The 14,013-nt window shown below is 45.7% G+C and overlaps 1 protein-coding gene and 1 long non-coding RNA gene across 2 annotated transcripts; both read right to left on the reverse strand.

Annotated features, from left to right (window-relative positions):
* On the reverse strand, nucleotides 1-1,914 carry LOC133956430 (uncharacterized). Its single transcript, XR_009921142.1, has 3 exons — nucleotides 985-1,914; nucleotides 338-553; nucleotides 1-65 (listed from the first exon to the last, which is right to left on the reverse strand). It is a non-coding gene; the product is annotated as an uncharacterized LOC133956430 (long non-coding RNA).
* Nucleotides 1,915-6,038: 4,124 nt separating this feature from the next.
* On the reverse strand, nucleotides 6,039-13,184 carry ptk6b (PTK6 protein tyrosine kinase 6b). The gene is made up of 8 exons (XM_062391412.1): nucleotides 12,321-13,184; nucleotides 9,683-9,804; nucleotides 9,186-9,346; nucleotides 8,755-8,920; nucleotides 8,368-8,529; nucleotides 7,951-8,132; nucleotides 7,716-7,869; nucleotides 6,039-7,451 (listed from the first exon to the last, which is right to left on the reverse strand). Exons 1-8 carry the CDS (start codon nucleotides 12,728-12,730, stop codon nucleotides 7,270-7,272), a joined length of 1,539 nt encoding a protein of 512 aa, XP_062247396.1. The 5' UTR covers nucleotides 12,731-13,184; the 3' UTR covers nucleotides 6,039-7,269.
* Between the last annotated feature and the right edge of the window lie 829 nt (nucleotides 13,185-14,013).

Genomic DNA, 14,013 nt, shown 5'->3' on the forward strand with positions numbered 1-14,013 from the left:
CAGGAAGAGGAGGAGGAGAATCCAGGAGGATGTGGAGTCCGATGGTCTGGATTCAGTTCCACCTGCTGATGCACAGAAAAATCCTAAATGACTTTCTAAAGACGTCTTGATGTTCGGCTGCTAATGATTTGAGTCTTTTTATCCAACATGTGAAATAGATCAACATTCATGAGTCAGGTTCATGTTTGATTCTACAGGAGCTTCACTGACATGTAGAAAGTAAATATGTTTAAGTATCACTGCAGACCTGCTATGAACAATGAACGTATATATATGAAATCCATATGGAATGATGCTGGATCTATATGATGTCTGAAGCCTGCAGATCACAACTCACTGGATACAGAGCACATCATGTGCTGATGTATGTGGACCCAGTTACTGAAGGATCCACAATGTGTTGAACCTTCTCGTCAGTTTTCACGTCAGGGCGACAACATGTCTTCACAAGTTCACGTGATGAGATCTTCACTGGTTGTCCTGGTTCTTCATGACATCATGTTTCTCCTGCAACAACCAGAGCATCACGTGCACTCCACTGCCACCTGCAGCTCTGAGGAGTGAGAGAGAGAAACTCCTCATTAACTGGAAAAAGAACCAAGATGTCTGTGTGTGTGTGTGTGTGTCTGTGTGTGTGTGTGTGTGTGTCTGAACTGTCCAAACTCATGAAAGGCAAACAGAGGAAACGAGTGATTCCACTGATCTTAGGGACAGTTCCCTCAACCTGGAACACTGATACTGCTATTATTAGATCAGTGTGTTTGTCTGTGTGTTTTGTGTGTGTGTGTGTGTGTGTGTTTTCCCTGACCTCTGCACAGCAAAGCATCATGGGAATTATCACTTTAAAATGTGTTCAATCTGCAGTTTCCTTCAGGACTTCTCATATTTTGACTTGAACTATTTTAGATATTTGATGGTGAAAAGTCGTGATTGACATGTGAGACTGATGATGTGATTGGTCGAGGGCGTGTGTCACCTAGATACCTCAGCTTCATCTGTTTGCATCATGGTAACATCTTGATGGTATCACTAGCAGTACTCCACAGTACTCCACAGTACTCCACGGTACTCCACAGTACTCCACGGTACTCCACAGTACTACAGTACTCCACAGTACTCCACAGTACTCCACGGTACTCCACAGTACTACAGTACTCCACAGTACTCCACAGTACTCCACAGTACTCCACGGTACTCCACAGTACTACAGTACTCCATGGTACTCCACAGTACTACAGTACTCCACAGTACTCCACAGTACTCCACAGTACTCCACGGTACTCCACAGTACTACAGTACTCCACAGTACTCCACAGTACTCCACAGTACTACCGTACTCCACACCAGTTCAAATGCACCATTATCGTCGGCAGTGAAGACTGCAGCTTCTTCTTCTTCTTCTTCTTCTTCTTCATTTTTTCTTCTTCTTCTTCTTCTTCTTCTTCTTCTTCTTCTTCTTCTTCTTCTTCTTCTTCTTCTTCTTCTTCTTCTTCTTCTTCTTCTTCTTCTTCTTCTTCCTCTTCGTCCTTCTCTTCTTCTACTGTTTAATTCTGTCTCTACTTCCTGTGATTGGTCCAAAAGTCCAACAATCCAACAACGTCTTTTCACTCTGGATCAGAACCTGGTTCAGTTTGATCCAGACCCAGAACTGCTCTTCTGCTCTGTGGAACCGGTCACACCTGGTTCAGGTTCACACTGAACTGAAGAGTCTGAAGCTCTGGAACAAACATCTCTCTGTTTCTGGGACATTAGTTTGAATCTCCCAGGAGAGCAGTGAGCTTCTTCTCTGGGGTCCTGAGGGTTCAGTGAGACCCTGGACTCTGGTCTCACGTGTTTCCTGTTACTTTGGACAGAGATGATGTTGTTTGGGTGGAAGGATGAAGAGATGAGATTCTGTGAAAGGTTCTGACAGGTGCATGTGGGGGGTGAAGGTCTCTTCCGCTCCAGGTCAGTGTGAGTTCAGTTCAAATAAGCAGAACTTGTTAGCTTTAGATAAAAGTTTCTTTTTTTAGAAACGAGGACGCTGAAAATATTTGTTTAACTGTTGAAATGTGACTGAGGAAACTGAACAGCTCATATCTGCTGATAAGAGGAGTTCAGATCATTCACATAGTTTGTGAGGTGAATTTATTACTTTCTGATATAAACACTTTTGAAATGTGGTTCAGAGGCTTTGTGACTTTTTCTGATTAAAGATTTGTTGAACAACAACAAGTTGAAGAGAATCTGATCTGGAGAAGTTTCAGATGATGTTAGAACACAAGCTGAGGTCCAGAGGTTCCTGCTGCTGTGAAGGAAACTTCAACTCAACTTACATCAGATCAGGATGGAGATGTAGGGGAAAGGTCGAGCTCACCCACTGTGGTTTCATCCAGATGTGGAGTGTGTGTGTGTGTGTGTGTGTGTCCTTAGATTGTGTACATCTCACATACACTCACAGAGCTGCACAATAATCTGTCGTATGTTACACAAGAGTCTCTTTGTTCAGCTGCTGAATCCAAAACATCAGCTGAATAGAAAAGTAGAACAACAGGTGAGAGGAACGAGAGAAGGTTCTCTCAAACCTCACCTGGAATCTTCTGAAACATGGGTTCAAGGTTCAGATCTGGAGCATCACAGAGAAACGTGTAGGAGAAGCTGAGCAGGAGAAGACGAAGCTGAGGAGGAGAAGGAGAAGCTGAGGAGAAAAGCTGAGGAGGAGAAGCTGAGCAGGAGAAGACGAAGCTGAGGAGGAGAAGGAGAAGCTGAGGAGAAAAGCTGAGGAGGAGAAGCTGAGCAGGAGAAGAAGAAGCTGAGGAGGAGAAGGAGAAGCTGAGGAGAAAAGCTGAGGAGGAGAAGCTGAGCAGGAGAAGACGAAGCTGAGGAGGAGAAGGAGAAGCTGAGGAGAAAAGCTGAGGAGGAGAAGCTGAGCAGGAGAAGGAGAAGCTGAGGAGGAGAAGGAGAAGCTGAGGAGAAGGAGACGTGTTGTTTGAGCGACAACACGTCTCCTTCTGGACGTTTTGGAGACGTGTTGAGAGGTTTGTGTTTCAGACGCAGTGGAGGCGTGGCCTGTGTGTGTGGGTCGTGCTCGCAGACACACACACTCATTCCAGAGTCGGCGTGAGCAACACTTCAGGAAGTAGGTCAGAGGTCACTGTGTTGTGACTGTGGGATTTCCTTCAGACCCTCGTCTTCATCATCCTGCTCTAGTCAGAGAAGCAGAGCTGATCTTCTGGAGACAAACATGTCTGATGAAGACATATCACCTGATTATAAACTCAAGTAGAAGGTCATGCTTAGAACTCGTGGATTCATGTTCAGATGAAGAAAAACTTCCACTGGAAAAATACAACTATCAAATAACAGTTTAACAAACATCAGAGTGAGAAGATCTACCTGAAATAAATACAATATATTTAAAATCTTCTCTGAATGTGTTTTCAGAGTTGTTGGATCTGTTGAGTCTTCACGCTGGGAGCTGGTTTTAGAGGAAGTGTTTTTTGAAGTGAGGATGAGACAGTCGGTCACGCGTGTGAGACAGGATCATACATGAAGAGGATGATGAACACGGATCATGTGTTGTAATGTAATGTAATGTAATCAGCTGGAGAACAGGAGGAGCAGGTTTCTCTGTTTCCATCTCGTGTGATTCCTTTTTTAGAGTTGTGTCATTTTCCATGTGGGAAAGTGTCGTCTTCTGTCTTTGTCCTCAGCTGTGAAAGTTCAGGTTCATTTAACTTCAGCTCGTGCAGATGATGATGATGTAAACAGGAAATGAGCCGTTAGATGAGTTTAACCCAAAGACTGGGGAAGAGGTCGGGGGTCTAGTCTGTACAAAGGTGAGTGTGAGTAAAGGTGATGGGACCTGGAACCTGGTGGACGAGGAGACACTCAGCTTGTGAGGCTCAGTGTGTTAGTGAGACACAAACTGGAGAAGAGTCGTGACGACACACACAATCACACGTGGACACATTTCACTGAACTCTGTGTGAGAGTCACTTTGGAGTTTATCAGGTTATTAACGTCGGGTTTCCCTCTGAACTAAAAAACCAAAGAACGAGTTGATGAATCCTTAAGATGATACGTGTCATCATAGATGTTCACAGTCACACACATGATCCACAGCAGCATCCAGAGGGAGGTTCGGCCATGTTCCATGTTTTCACTGAGAGCAGCGCGTTGGTCTCAACCTGGTTATAATAAACTAATTCTTCCATTTCGTACGACTGATATGAAAACAGATTGAACCGAATCCAAACCTCAGTCTGGTTCCTGGACCAGAAACATCTCCAGAGGTTTCCTCCCTGGATCAGAGTCAGAGGAACTCACAGACTCCAGATCAGGTGTTTAACATCTAAATATAAAACCTGGAAATATAGAAATAGAAATGTTCCATCAAGCTTCAGATGCTGCATTAGAAAATGTTCCTCTGGATTGAGATGGATAACGTTCAGCGTCTCAGTGTGTGTGTTCAGCCTGAGGCGTGTGTGTCTGCTTCTGATGGCGCCTGGCGAAGGATCAGGCAGCTGCTCTGGGGTCAGCGGGTTCAACCTGCGGGCCAGAGGACAGGAGGGCACCACATCTACTGGACCGTGCTGAATCATGTGTGTGTCTGAGTGTGTGTGAATACACATCAGGCTGTTGTGTATCCAGTGTGTACTTTTGCTACCTCACCAGTGGAACGACTCAGAGCTCATTGTGTGTTCAGGCAGCAACAGGTTGTCGACTTCCTGCTCAGACACTTTCTGATAAAGTGAACTTTTGTTTTTTGTTCGATTGTTGAAAACAATAATTACAAACTGATCCACAGATTGATTATGAACGTGTCCTCGTCCCCCCCCCACTGTCCAGGAAGTTACTATAGGCGTTATTGTCTATAGACGTGTTCAACCAATCAGGAGCCAGTCTCACACACACACACACACACACACACACGCCCTCACACACACATACACTCTCTCTCTCTCTCTGTCACACACACACACACACACGCACACACATCAAGTGTCCTTAATGAAATCCCAAATGTAAAACATCATATCAATAAGGAAAGTGATGAATAAGTAATGAGATGATTTATAGACTTATTAAATAATTTAATATGAAAATGTCATAACAGTCAAATAAAAACAGGAAGTCGTTTCAAAACAACCTTGTAACATCCTGTCGGCACCAGGCTCCACGTGATTGGTCGGTTTCCTCAGGTTCACAGTTTGGTACGAATCTGACAAAGTCTTCATATCATACGAACTTTATTAAACATATTTAATATCAAATATCATGATCGGAGGCTTTATAGCTGCCATGGCAACCGTAAACCTACTTAATGTATTAAAGGATCAGAGCCGGATGCTGATTGGTTGTCATCTAAGGTTGGGAAGACGGTTCTGATTAATATTTTAATATCTTCAGGACATTACAAAAAGAAAAATGTGTCTTTGCTTGAATTAAGACGACTTCTTCCACAGCTCAATCAAAACGGTCATTTACATAAATATGTATTCTAATTTATGTAATATGATTATTCATCTAAGATTTTGTTCCTGGTTGATGAAGCATTTCCAAGTTTTAACATCTCAGATTTAGAGAAACTGTTCAATCAACGTAGAGCTGTGCTGCCCCCCACTGGACAGAGATGAGTACTGCTGCTTGTAGAAATAAAACTTTAGTTCAAACCACGAAAGTTTGTTGATTGATGTTAAAAACATGAAGTTACTCATAATTGAAAGTATTAGTTTGAATCTGACATCTCCTCGAGCAGCTTCTCAGATCATAATGTTCATCAAACTTCTGTTTATGTTGTTTGTTGTTTCCAGATTTTGAAAAAAGCATTTGTCAATACTCACGTTAAGAAACTGTAAAAAATAGATTTTTTATTTAAAAGAAATTAGAAGAACTTTACTTTCTTATAATTAAAGTGTAAAGAAGACTTTCTGACTCTGCAGATTGATCAAACATTAATCACTTCATTTAGAAACTCTGGGCTGTATTTAATATAGATTCACAGTTATGGATTAATCTGCAGATTAACTGATTATCAGTGAACACTCCTTACACAGTAAAAGATGATGTTTTATTTTCATGACGTCTTCAGCTCCGGATGGAAACTCAGATTTTCAGTCTTCGATCAAATGAGATGAAATAAACCTGGAAATTCTCAGTTTGCTTCTAAAAACTAAAATAATGAAATTATAATAATTCTTTCGGGTCCAGAGGAAATAACAATCAACTGAATAACGGAAACAAATGTTTTAAAATGTGAACTGAATAAAAACGATCAGTCTTTGCAGTCACTTTACAGAAGCCTATAAATATATAAATATATATAGAGAGTGGTGTCCGAATGTTTAATGATGTTTTCTATTTCACTCATTGTTTCCCATAATGCATCATGAAAAATAGTGCACGACCGATGGTCACTAACTGAGCACTATCTCCCATCATGCATTGCACTCTAAGCATAGACGAGAGCAGCAGGAACAAGAAACATGTTTTCAGCCTTGAAGTGTAAATAAACATCTGAACTGTGGGATTTTCACTCGCCCAGGTTGTTGTTGTTGTTGTTGTTGTTGTTGTTGTTGTTGATCATCGTTCCCCGATGAGCTCACTTTAAAGTCACTACATAGTGAAGTGTGGAACACTGAGAGATTCTGTTCTTTTACTTCCTGGTTTTTAAATAATCGTCCTCAGTGACGAGTCCCAGTCGCCACTTCGTGTCCGGTGCGCTGAGGTCACAGGAGGTCACAGGAGGTCAGAGGAGGTCACAGGAGGTCAGAGGAGGTCACAGGAGGTCAGAGGAGGTCACAGGAGGTCAGAGGAGGTCAGAGGAGGTCACAGGAGGTCACAGGAGGTCAGAGGAGGTCACAGGAGGTCAGAGGAGGTCACAGGAGGTCAGAGGGGGTCACAGGAGGTCAGATGAGGTCAGAGGAGGTCACAGGAGGTCAGAGGAGGTCAGAGGAGGTCACAGGAGGTCACAGGAGGTCAGAGGAGGTCACAGGAGGTCAGAGGAGGTCACAGGAGGTCAGAGGGGGTCACAGGAGGTCAGAGGAGGTCACAGGAGGTCACAGGAGGTTCAGAGGAGGTCAGAGGAGGTCAGAGGAGGTCAGAGGAGGTCACAGGAGGTCACAGGAGGTCAGAGGAGGTCACAGGAGGTCAGAGGAGGTCACAGGAGGTCAGAGGAGGTCACAGGAGGTCACAGGAGGTCAGAAGAGGTCACAGGAGGTCAGAGGAGGTCAGAGAAGGTCACAGGAGGTCAGAGGAGGTCAGGGGAGGGCGGAGCAGGGGGCGGAGTCACCCCATCTCATACATGCTGCTGTCCAGCTGCAGCTTCAGGGACTTGAAGCTGGGCCGCTCGCTGGGCTCGTGGCTCCAGCACTTCAACATGATGCTGTAGAGAAGGTCGGGGCACTTGGCGGGAGCGGGCATCCTGTAACCTTTGGTGACCTGCTGGTACACCTCCTGGTTACTGAAGGCTGAGGGCGGGGGGGGGGGGGGGGGGGGGGGGGGAGAGACAAGTGGAGAAGTGAGGATTCATGTTTGTCTCCCACTCAAACATCTGCACATTCACCTTCTGCTCAACCACAAACGTTTAAATACTTTAACTTTCACTTCCTTCACATTTTACTGCAGAACTAACTCTCCAGCAGCGAGGAGCTTTTGAAACGATCAGAATGAGAGATGATGTAATCTGATTACAGAGGCAGCATTAACCCTGTGACCCCAGCGGGGGAGCAGACCTGGGTAAGGAATGCCTCCGTACGTGATGATCTCGTAGAGCAGCACGCCGAAGGCCCACACGTCCGACTTGTTGGAGAACTTCCCGTGGCTCATGGCCTCGGGGGCGCACCACTTGTAGGGGATCTTCTTATCATCTGAGATGTAGAACGGCTCCTGCAGGAATCAAACCTTTTCATTATTCATTCATTTCTTTATTTCATCGGCTGCGTCCCCCCCCCCCCCCCCCCCCCGCACCTTGATCACCCGGGCCAGACCGAAGTCGGCCACCTTGCAGATGTAGTCTCCTCCCACCAGCACGTTCCGAGCTGCCAGGTCTCGGTGGATGCTGTTCTGCTCCTCCAAATACGACATCCCATCAGCCACCTGGGCCCCCATGTCCACGAGCGCCGCGGTGTCCTGCAGCGCCCCCTCTGGGCCTGAGAGGGACACGCACAAAGACTAAGACTCAAAACAAAGAAGCAGGTAGTGAAGAGGCCTGAGCACCAGAAGAAGAACCTGTCATCTACTGCACAACAGAGAGGGAAGTTCCAGTATTGAACACATCGTGGACTCTATCGCCCCCTGCTGGCCGGGCGTGCTGCTGCGATCCGGCCTGGAGACATTTGGTCAAAGGAAGGTGGTGTGGTGGGAGGTGTTCGTAGAAGGTCTCACCTCTGAGGAACGTGAGCAGGCAGCCCTTCTCCATCAGCTCGGTGATGATGTAATACGGAGACGCCGCGGTGCACACGGCGAACAGAGAGATGAGGTGCCGGTGACGGAGGCTCTTCAGGATCTGAACCTCCCTCTGGAACTCCCGGTGGTTCAACTCCGAGTCTGGAGGGGAGGGTGGAGGAGAGAGAGAGGAAACGACCATTTAATACATATGACAGATTTGTGATTATGGGATATATAACTAAAACTTGATTGATTGATTAACGATAACTCTTTGAAAGAAACAGAGAGTCCGAGCTGACGAGAAGCAGAAGGTTCCGATCAGGGAGTTGAACATGCGGATCCTCTGATGAGCTCATGGAGTGGACCTTCTGAGAGCAGACGTACCGCTCTTGATGATCTTGATGGCCACGTTGATGTGGTTCTTCCAGCGTCCTCGGTACACGTCAGCGAAGTAGCCCTTCCCCAGCTCCTCCTCCAGGCTGAACTGGTCCTGGGGCAGCTCCCACTCGTCCACCGTGGAGTGGTTCAGGTCGGGGGTGTCGGGCTGCTTCTGATGGAGGAAACACACAATCCCATTAAAATACACCTGTGCATGGTTTTAAAACATGAACACGTCAAGAATCTCAAAAAGCACCTTTTGTTTCAAACTGTCAATCAAGAGTCAGGCTCAGCTGTCAATCATGACGTCTGAACACTTCAACAAACCCCCCCCCCCACACACACACAACCAATCACAGCCTCCACCCTCATGACGGAGGGTTCACGAGGGTTCCTAATGAACTGAGCACTGACTGAGTCAAGAGGAGGAGTCGTACTCTCCTGCAGACGCTCCCCAGACGCCCGCTGTTCACCAGCTTGTGAGACTCGTAGAACTTCACCAGCTCCACCAGCGAGGAGAAGATCTGAGAAGGCTCCACGAAGAACGAGTCCACCGCCTCGTGGAGCTTATAATGCTTCACCTGAGTGCCCGACCTCACTGCAGAGACACACACACACAGACACACACACAGACACACACACAGACACACACAGAAACATAAAGATACAGACAGATACAGACATACACACACACAAAGATACAGACAGATACAGACACACACACACACACATATTTCTTTAAAGCTTTGTATTTTATTTGTTATTTTTTATATATTTATTGTTGCTGTTTACAAAGATAAATGTAGAATTAAACGAATGATGTTAATCTGGTGAAGCTGATATTTGGACGTTAGTCCCTCTCTGCTCAAACTCGTCCACCTGTGGGTGGAGCTCTCGTCCGAGTCCATGACGGGGACACTTGTCCTCCACTTGCCTGAGAGAACATGTCCCACGCTGTCCTTCTCGCTCTGGCGGATGAGGAAGGAGCCGTCCTGATTTCCTGCGGCCAGCAGATGACCCCGAGCCTCGAACCGGTTCATTTGACCGAAGAACCATCTGACCAGGAAGAAGACGAGTCAGAGAGACAGGAAGTGGACGGATGAGGACGTCATCAAATATCAACACGTTAATATTCTCTTGTCAAATCTTCATGCAGGTGGAAAACAGAGAAAGAGACTTTATAAAGTTTCTGTTTAAATTCGCCTCTCATGTCAAATCCAAGCTCTTTGAGACGTCTGTGATTCTATTGATAGAAGTTTGATCATAGGATTTAGTTTCCTGATGTAAACATGAATCACTCAAACCAGCCGACGAGCTGACAGCCAGCTTCCAAGAACAGCCACATGATTAGAAGACACACACGATGACAAGCGGCGTCTCAACAATGCTGTGGAGCCAGAAATGACAGATTCTTCAGTCATGTGCAGCAGTGACATCACTGGTTTGTCCCAGGAGACGTTCAGAAGAGACGTGAGACGTGTTGTCTCCGTCTGTCCCTTGTGTTCAAATAAAGTAATTTTAGTGACTTCTTGCTACTTCAGTTATTTACCCAGAATTGACTGTGAGTCGGTCTCACATGAGACTGTGTCCCTGAAGGACACAGCCTGAGGACACAGCCTGAGGACACAGCCTGAGGACACAGCCTGAGGACACAGCCTGAGGACACAGCCTGGTGTCAGAGATGGTGTCATAGATTTCATTTCTGTCTGTTGACTTCTCTCTCGTTAACTTCCTGTCCTCAGACACTTTAATCGGATGAACTTCTGCAACAGACTCAGGTTTTGGATTTTGCTGATTTTAGTTTTTGAAGCGCGTTAAACTGAAGAGATAAAACAATATCAATGAATATATGATATAATACAAATTCAAATAAAACTGTTTATTAAAAAAAATAACAGAAATCCCAGGTTACCAGGTAAATGTTGTGTTTCACTTGTGATCCTGTTGTTTCTGTCATTCTTACTTTTATTTATCTGAGTTTTAATTTGATGACAAAAAGCTTAAATATGATTCAGCAATAAAAAGAGAAACTACATTTTATTTATAATCTCTGCAGCACCTGCACGTCGCACACTTCCCTTCCTGCTGAGCCGTAAACTGAGAGATAGAGAAGAAGAAGTGGTGTTGTCCTGTTTGCATCCACACACACACACACACACACACACACACACACACACCCCCCCCCCCCCATTGAAGAGTGAACGTTCAAGTTTCAAAAGAAGCTTTGGCTCATTTTAAGAAGAGTTTATTTTGTCTGCAGGTAAAAAACAAACGTTGAGCGACGGGAAACGAAGAAGAAGAAGAAGAAGAAGAAGAAGAAGAAGAAGAAGAAGAAGAAGAAGAAGAAGAAGAAGAAGATATTCGGGACTTTGTGTGATTTGATCCAATGAACAGGTTTCCTGCTGGTTTCTCTTTCCAGCAATAAAACCAATAAAATACCAGAAAGATATTTAAATCTATAAGAAATATGAACTACTTGAATGACTTGAATTAATAAACACATTTCTTAGTTATTGTGAAGAGTTAGAAAATAAAGAGTCACATGTTTGATGTGATCAAGTCCATTGTGTTTCAGACAAATGTGATTCATTTGTGCTGATGTAGCAATTTAATATTGTGCTTTGTGAACAAATACAAGTCCAACGAGTCGCACTGCAATCCTGTGACGTGACTCACTGCGAGGACGGGTGACACTTTACGGTTCAGCTGCTGAATGAGTTGTGTGAGGTCACGTTTGCATCGGAGCAGGGGTTCGAACCTGTGACTGCACACGTTGCACGTTTTATAAGTTAGGAAATAAAGAGTGGAGCTCCAGTAACTTGTGAGGGAAGCAGAACCCCGGGGAGCCGGTTGTGTGTCGTGGCTGCAGCCGGAGGCCGAGCCGCCTGAGGTGACGTCTCATCAACTGACAACAAACACTGACAACAAACACTGACACTGACACTGACATTCACTCTGTTCCGGTCCTGTGCTCTGTGGAGGAGCAGGTGATTCTGGAGGTTCCTCCTGCACAGTCCCATGACTGCTGGGTTGTCTGTTTGCATCTGAGCCTCAGTCAACCTAAAGTCTGGATGCCACATAAACACATGTTTTTAATGGTGGTTCCTGTTTGAACGTCTTCCTCTGCTCTGAGCAGCTGTCAGGAGACGAGTGGAGGGACTGAAGCCTAAACCCTGAGGAGCACCTGGTTCCTCTTCTACACGTCTGCACAATTACAGATATGTATTTTATCAATGTGTTGATCAGCAGCTGGAGGCGGTTTCCAGTCTTTATGACTCTAAACCTATAAACTCATATTTCAGACCTTTGAGACCTGAAGTGCCTCCACAGCAGGAGAAGCATCACAGGGAAGTTTCAAAGTGAGGAAATAAATTAGTTTCAGCTTTAAAATGTGTTTTATAAATATGTAAAGTTTTGACACCACTTTGTAACTTTCAGGGGGTTTTGATATTTTCTAGAAAGGTTTTACTTTTAACTCCAGAGCAGCTGGTTCCAGTCAGAAGTTCCATAACTCAAATCCATCTGTGTATTATCTACAGATCATGTTACTGCGTGATGGGACTCGAACTCACGGTTGACTCCTCAGGGACTCGGCTCGGACCAGGTAGTTGTGGGGGACGATCCCGGTTTCCAGCACGCGCCCGTTCGGGTCCGTCCTCGTCGCGGTCCACCAGTCCCCGCTGCGGCTCGTGACGCGGAACAGGTCCCCCTCCCGGAAGGACAGCTCGTCCTGGTCCCGGGCCTCGAAGGGCCACACGGCCGTGTACAGGGAGCTGCTGTCCGGGGCTGGCTCCTCACCTGCTCCTTCACCTCCACATCCCCCTTCACCTCCACATCCCCCTTCACCTCCTTCTTCACCTCCTTCTCCTCCTTCTCCTCCTTCACCTCCTTCTCCTCCTCCAGCTGAGGGAGGCTTCTCTCCGAAGCTCCTCTTCCATAGTGTCTCCAGACATGGACAAGCTCTGCGCAGACACTCGCCCATAGATCACCATGAATGGCCCACCTGTCTGTCCCCTGTCTGTCCACCTGTCTGTCCCCCTGTCTCTCACCTGTCTGTCCACCTGTCTCTCCCCTGTCTGTCCCTCTGTCTGTCCCTCTGTCTGTCCCCCTGTCTGTCCCTCTGTCTGTCCCCCTGTCTGTCCCCCTGTCGGACAGGTGGAGGATGGAGCAGTCCTCGGGATGTCTTCCGGACACACAGCAGCTCAGTGTCTCCGGCTCCTGATAGTAAAGAGTTAAAAACTTCCGTCCACAGAACAAGTAGCAGGCGTGAGACCCGCCTCTGCTCTGACGCGTCATCATCATCATCATCATCATGAGGAAGGTTTTTACATGAGCGGTTCGTTGATTCTGTAAAACTGAATGAGATTAATATTATAATTATGAATAAACTTCACTTAAGTAACAAAGTGTTTCACAGACTTAAAAGCATCTGAATTACACATTGAATCAAATTAATGAAAAACAATGAATATAAATAAAAAACAAACAAAAGCTGAAACCATCTGAAAATACTGAGGTGACGTGTCTTATTATTAACAGAGGATTAAACAAAGAGAATACTGTGAGATGATATTAATGATATTTATATTGCACTTCTCAAAACGAAGTTAAAATGAACTTTATTAGTAAATAATTAAATGTATATATTTACAGTTAAAATAAAAACTCTTCAGGCACATTGCCAGTGAACTGGATCATACTGTGGTCCTTTAAATGTCCACTCCACTAACCTGGGGGGGGGGGGGGGGGGTCCGGAGGTTCGAGGCCCTCAGACACAAAGACACTCAGCTCTGGTTCCATATTCGATGAAGAATCAATCAATTAAAGCAACAGGATCACACTCAGCTGCACTCTGACTCCCCCTGGAGGCGGGATGGGACTGTCGCAGCTACCAGTACACACGTGCATGTGTTGACAAGCAAAGACAAAGAGGTTTTACACAAAGTTGTGAGTCACTGTCCAACATCTGTCGTGAACCTTCAGCCTCTTATCTCCACTGAATCACGCTCTGAGATTCTCACTCGCTCACTTTCTCTCTTCCTCTTCATCACCGTCCTCTTCAGGTTCCTGTGTCTCATGATGTCCACACGGAGGACAGAGAGACGCTTGTCTCTTACGGTTAGCAGTTAGCCGTTAGCAGATGAAACCTTCCCCTTGGATTCTTCTTCTGTGGATTCACAACAGCATCGTCACTGTTACAGGTTTCCCTGGTCACATTGAGATGATGAATCCAGGATCTCATCCACATCCTGATCTAGATTCATC

Source organism: Platichthys flesus, chromosome 7 (genome assembly GCF_949316205.1).
Source record: "Platichthys flesus chromosome 7, fPlaFle2.1, whole genome shotgun sequence".
NCBI classification, from domain to species: domain Eukaryota; kingdom Metazoa; phylum Chordata; class Actinopteri; order Pleuronectiformes; family Pleuronectidae; genus Platichthys; species Platichthys flesus.

What these genes read in the sequence shown, in the direction of transcription:
- ptk6b (XM_062391412.1), bottom strand. Translation starts at nt 12,730, where the DNA reads ATGGGCGAGTGTCTGCGCAGAGCTTGTCCATGTCTGGAGACACTATGG. An exon ending in CCTGCTCACGTTCCTCAGAG is followed by an intron (nt 8,133 to 8,367) that starts GTGAGACCTTCT and finishes TGTCCCTCTCAG; the next exon opens with GCCCAGAGGGGGCGCTGCAG. An exon ending in CGGAGGCATTCCTTACCCAG is followed by an intron (nt 7,452 to 7,715) that starts GTCTGCTCCCCC and finishes CCCCGCCCTCAG; the next exon opens with CCTTCAGTAACCAGGAGGTG.